Source organism: Priapulus caudatus, unplaced genomic scaffold (assembly GCF_000485595.1).
Source record: "Priapulus caudatus unplaced genomic scaffold, Priapulus_caudatus-5.0.1 Scaffold2091, whole genome shotgun sequence".
NCBI lineage: Eukaryota > Metazoa > Priapulida > Priapulimorpha > Priapulimorphida > Priapulidae > Priapulus > Priapulus caudatus.
The window spans coordinates 44,909-50,858 of record NW_014579152.1 but is presented as its reverse complement, the minus strand read 5'-3'; the positions used below and the strand labels follow the sequence as shown (position 1 = coordinate 50,858).

General features: G+C 50.5%; 1 protein-coding gene across 1 annotated transcript in view; it reads right to left on the bottom strand.

Moving 5' to 3' along the window:
* Nucleotides 1-2,626: 2,626 nt before the first annotated feature.
* LOC106818208 (U3 small nucleolar RNA-associated protein 14 homolog A-like) overlaps nucleotides 2,627-5,950 on the bottom strand; it is a 13,857-nt gene continuing 10,533 nt past the window's right edge. Inside the window, exons 3-4 of the mRNA XM_014822932.1 lie at nucleotides 5,396-5,498; nucleotides 2,627-2,821 (exon numbers count right to left, since the gene is read on the bottom strand). Coding sequence (XP_014678418.1) covers nucleotides 2,627-2,821; nucleotides 5,396-5,498 — 298 coding nt within the window. The remainder of the gene's footprint in view (nucleotides 2,822-5,395; nucleotides 5,499-5,950) is intronic.

The following is a 5,950-nucleotide window of genomic DNA, read 5'->3' as shown; positions in this document are numbered from 1 at the left end:
TTATCTACGTGTCTGATATATGTAACTATATATATATACATAATATATATTATATATGTAGTGTATAATCGGAGGAGACGCCACCGGCAGATATAGCGATGATATAGAGACAGGGCTTTTCGCAGACAGGAGCAGTCGGTCAGGTAATCTCACCTTACCGTCACACTCACCTACCTGCAATCCTGCTATACCTGCTATCTCCATTGAGCGCAACCGCAAACACGCGGCCTGCAACTACTGATACCAATTCTATGAAAGGTCAACTCGATCTTTCTGCCGTTGTGGTGCATATATTAACACGAGAGAGAGAGAGAGAGGAAGAGAGAGATGAGAAGAGGGAGAGAGGAAGGGGGAGAGGGAGATGAGAGAGAAAGAGAGTAGGTAGAAGAGGAGGGAAGGGAGAGGGAGAGCAGAGGGAGAGGGAGATGAGAAGACGAGAGAGAGAGGGAGAGGGAGGGAGAGAGGAAGGGAGGAAGAGGGAGAGAGAGAGGGAGGGAGGGAGAAGGAGAGAGAGGAAGATAGAGGGAAAGAGGGAGGGAGGGAAGGGAGAGAGAGGGAGAGAGAGAGAGAGGGAGAAAGGGAGCGAGAGAGAGAGGGAAAATGAGGAGGAGGGAGAGAGAAAAGGAGAAGGAGAGGGAGGGAGGGAAAGAGGAAGAGAGAGAGGGAGGGAGAGGGAGATAGAAAGGGAGGGAGAGGGAGAGAAGAAGAGAGGGAAGGGAGGGGAGGGAGTGAGGCGGGCGAAGCGAGGGAGAGGAGAGAGGAGAGAAGAAGAGAGAGAAGAGAGAGGGAGGGAGCGAAGGGAGGAGAGAGAAGAGAGAGAGAGAGAGAGAGAGAGAGAGAGAGAAGAGAGAGAGGGAGAATAGAGAGGAAGAAGAGAGAGGGAGATGGAGGGAGGAGAGAGGAGAGGGACGGAGAGAAGAGAGAGGGAGAGAATGGATGAGACGGAGAGAGAGAGAGAGAGAGACGCAGAGAGAGAGAGAGAGAGAGAGAGAGAGAGAGAAAGAGAAGAGAGGAGAGAAGCAGAGAAGAAGAGAGAGAGAAAGAGAGAGGAGAGAAGAGAGAGAGAGAGAGAGAGAGAGAGAGAGAGAGAGGAGAGAGAGAGAGAAGAGAGAGAGAGAGAGAGAGAGAGAGAGACCTACAGAAGAGTCGGTCAGCAAATCTCCCAAAGAAACGTATTATGGTAGTTGTTTGAATAACGATAAACGTTCGAACAGTATGCACGTCAGCACGTGAGCAGTTATATGCTATCAAGAGTACATACCAGAGACATCTCTATTATGCACTCTTGATGCTATCAGGAGTAGATAATAGGGCCCTATTATCTACTCCTTGATGCTATGTAACTCACTAACATTATCAATAGTCAACGTTATGTAAACACGCGCTATGTAAACATGTAAACATATAAACTATAAAACACATGCTACCTGATAATATACTACACATATCATATACTGACAGTGTAGATAATGGGCTAATAACATATACTGTCAGCATATATATTGTATATATATATATATATAGTACCGCCATATATATAGCATCAGGAGTGCATAATATGGTGCTATATAATATATTATATATATATATATATTATTATATATCTATATATATAATAGTATCTATATTATACACTCCTGATAGTATGTTATCAGACAGTTAATCATAACGTCATCATATCTTATAAGAGAGCACGTAACAGCGAAAAGCAAACTCGGCCTTTTTTTGTTCATCACATAATACCATTGTTAACACATTCCACACTATAAACTACAGTATACAGGCATATAAACATACGCACATCGCAGAGGCGGATAGCATAAAGTTGATAATACTACACACTTTTGATATAATATATAATTGCTATTACACTTTTGATGTACGGATATAGAAACAATGCGATGGCTGAAGAGGAAACTGAGATCTGCCATGCTGACCCTTCTATTTACTCCCTAATCTCATCCCCCGCTCTCCGTTCCCCTTTCAAATCTTATCTCTGCTCTTCCCTTCCCTCTCAAATTCCATCCCTGTTCTCCTCTCTCCACTATCCCAGGAGTCATCCATCTCCCTTCCCTTCCACATCTCTTCCTCCTCCTCCTCCTCCTCCTCCTCCTCATCTTCCTACCAAGAGGTAGGAATCAACCGCCCTCCTCCCCTCTCACATCTCATCCTCAGTCTCCTCCTCCTCCTCCTCCTAGAGGCAGGAGTCATTCACACCCTCTCCCCTCCCACACCCCATTTTCCTCTTCCTCCACCTCCTCCTCACAGGAGTCAGAAGTCAGTCATTCCCTCCCCTCCCACCCCTCCCCCCTCCCGTAGTCTCGTTCGCGCGGGCGGCCATCTTAACTATCCCCGCAAGGCGACAGCCTTCACTCCACCTCCTTAATGACCTTCTTCTTCCGCGTAGACCCTCCCCCTCCCCCTCCCCCTCCCGCCGTCGCTGCGCCCTCCCCGGCTCCCCTCCCCCCTTTCTTCCGCGCAGACCCGCCCCCTCCCCCTCCCCCTCCCGCCGTCGCTTGCGCCCTCCCGACCCCCCTCCCCCCTTTCTTGCCAGCCCTTCTGTGTTGCGTTCGGGCCCTCCTTCGCGGTCGTCGACGAGCGTGCTTTCGCATGGTTTCTGCGCGCACTAACCGCCCCGCCGGCGTCGATCGGCTCGTAGATTGGCGCCGGAGCTGACGTGATCGGACAGGTGGCGCAACGAGGCGGCGTAGGCCGGGCGGGTCCGCGGGGGGCAGAGCGACGACTCGTCAGGGGCGTAGGCGCGACGGCTGTTCTCCGTACTGCTCGACGCTTCGCTGAACGGGAACGGCACCTGAGTTACCCTGCAGGCAAAGAGCAGAGAGAGGGTGTAGAGAGCTAGCGATAGATAATAGATAGAGATGAGAGGTAGAGGAGAGATAAGAGATGAAGGTGAGAAGCTGAGAGAGCGAGAGAGCGAGAAGACGAGAGACGAGAGAGCGAGAGAAAGAGGAATCTAGATATAATTATATAGAGAGAGAGCTGAGAGAAAGAGATGAGAGAGAGAGAGAGATGAGAGAGAGAGAGAGAGAGGGCGAGTAGATGTGTAGATTAAGCTAGCAGCACAACTCACATTTCGTTGCTCGTGACAGGTTTGCTAATTTTTCGTGGTCGGCAATTTTGTGGCCGTCCGCTCACAGCACACTTCACCACAACGTTGCACACGAGCAATTTTCGGTGCAGAAATCAAAACCGGTTGATTCTCGGCAACTCGTGGTCAGCCCACTAAATTTTCCGTGTGCAGTGGTCGTTGCCGGGCCCCTCGCACACTTGGCCATTTTGTGGCGACCACTGAAAATGCTGTACGAGAGCAACGAAAATGCGTGAAGCTGTGCTGCCTCGCTTTTAGAGCGAGAGAATGAGGAGAGAGAGAGAGAGGGGGATTGAGAGAGAAAGGAGAGAGAGAGGGGGGATGGAGGGAGAAATGGAGAGAGAAGAGAAGAGAGAGAGAGAGAGAGAAGAGAGAGAGAGAGAGAGAAGAGAGAGAGAGATGAGAGGTGAGAGGCTGAAGACGGAGGAGAGATGAGATAGATAGATAGATAGATAAAGAGAGAGAGGTGAGAGGTGAGAGGTGAGAGAGAGAGAGAAGATGGAGAGAGAGAGAGAAGAAGAGAGAGAGAGAGAGAGAGAGAGAGAGAGAGGAGAGAGAGAGAGAGGAAAGAGAGAGAGTGTGTAAGTTAGAGCCGATGAGGAAATAGGAGAGGAAGACAGAGAGGGGATTTGAGAGAGAAAGGAGAGAGAGAGGGGCGGATGAGAGAAATGGAGAGAGAAAAGAGAGAGAGAGATGAGAGAGAGAGAGGAGAGAGAGAGGATGAGAGAGAGAGAGAGAGAGAGAGAGAGAGAGAGGGGAGGTAGAACGAGAGGGTCCGGAGGAAGGAGCAAGGGAGAGTGTGTAGACTGTAGAGTGTGTGGTACCTCAACCTCAGATAAGAGAGTAGGAGAGTGAGAGATAGGGACACGGCTTGGGCAAATTGGATTACTACTAGAGCTGAAAGTGGGAGCAGGAGACAGAGAGCGAGAGCGTCAGCGAATCTTTGCCGAGTCAGCCTCAGCAACACGACACCCTCCTCTCTACATCGTCGTCGTCGAGAGAATCCGAGCAACGCCCCCGAGAAAGGAGACTGCGGATCGATGCTCGCAGCATCTCGGATCGCACGGGGCTTCGTCCGTAACGGAGGTCGGCGCCGGGAATGTGTGAGATGTGAGAGAGGCTGAACAATGTGTGAACGACTAACACGTTTGCATGGGGACGGAATCAACTATAGATAACTAACTACCAATGGTTACACTAATTACTAGAAACACTTAAATGATGAGGAGGGTCTAACGATTACACTTTAATTAAAATTTTTGATTAGGATGTAAGTAAGACATACGAAATTGTATTATTTCATTATTATTAATTTAATTATTGTTATTATTATCATCATTATTGTTATTATTATTATTATTATTATGCGGAAAGATACAGAGTCCACATTAGAACGAAATTGCATTGAAGAAAAGTCTGGAAATGTTTGACAAACGAGAGCCGACAGAAGCGGGGCACTTCTGCTACGTATGTGGGTATGCGGCAGAATGTGTGTGTGCGTGCGTGCGGGTGCGTGTGTGTGTATGCGTGCATGTGTGTGTGCGTGCGTGCGTGCATGTGTAGATGCGTGCATGCGTGCGTGAGGAGCGTCAGAGTGCGCGTGGATGCGTGAATGTGTGCGTGCGTGCGTGCGTGCGTGTGTGTGCGGATGCGTGCATGCGTGGGTGTGTGTGAGGAGCATCGGCGTGCGCGGGTGCGTATGTGTGAGGAGCGTCGGGTTGCGCGTGCATGTGTGCGTGCGTGCGTGCGTGTGTGCGTGCGTGCGCGGGTGCATATGTGTGAGGAGCGTCAGGGTGCGCGTGCATGTGTGCGTGCGTTCGTGCGTGCGCGGGTGCATATGTGTGAGGAGCGTCAGGGTGCGCGTGCATGCGTTCGTGCGTGCGTACGTGCGCAGGTGCGCAGGTGCGTATGTGTGAGGAGCGTCGCGGTGCGCGTGCGTACGTGCATGAATGCGTATGTGTGAGTAGCGTCAGGGTGCGTGTGCATGTGTGCATGCGTGCGTGCGCAGGTGCGTATGTGTGAGGAGCGTCGGGGTGCGCGTGCATGTGTGCGTGCGTGCGTGCGTGCGCAGGTGCGTATGTGTGAGGGGCGTCGGGGTGCGCGTGCATGTGTGCGTGCGTGCGTGCGTGCGGGGTGCGTATGTGTGAGGAGCGTCGGGGTGCGCGTGCATGTGTGTGTGCGTGCGTGCGCGGGTGCGTATGTGTGAGGAGCGTCGGGGTGCGCGTGCATGCGTGCGTGCGTGCGTCGGTGCGTATGTGTGAGGAGCGTCGGGGTGCGCGTACGTACCAGGTGCTTGGCTAGTCCGTGATTCTTCTGCTCGCTGACGATGACATTGACCATGTCCTTGTCGTGCCGCGGCACGGTAGGCGCAGCCTTAACAACGAACCTCCTACACGGACAGAAACAAGTGAACGTTTGTACAACATTGTACTCGAGTTTCACCTTATATACTACTACAACGGTGAACATATAAGCAAGAGCTAATACTAATACCATATAATACTATACATCTACATATACAATACATATAATACCATATAGTACTATAATAATGATTAGCTCTTGATATAACTAGAAACGAGCAGTTGTCGCCAACTACATGTATCACCCGTGATCTAGTATGAATGGAATATCTCTGTAAGGACGTAGAAGGCAGGTAAAGTTAAATAAGTCACAAAGACAAAGGTTTGTTATACAACTGGTGTGCCTCAGATGTGCAAGTATATGGAATCTGGTTACCCTAGGAGGCCGAAGAGGAAATGTAAGTCGACGGTGAAGGTCATTCTAAGGTCAAGGGCAGTGGTGGTTTTGGTATGCGACAGACCTTCTCCCCAAGATGTG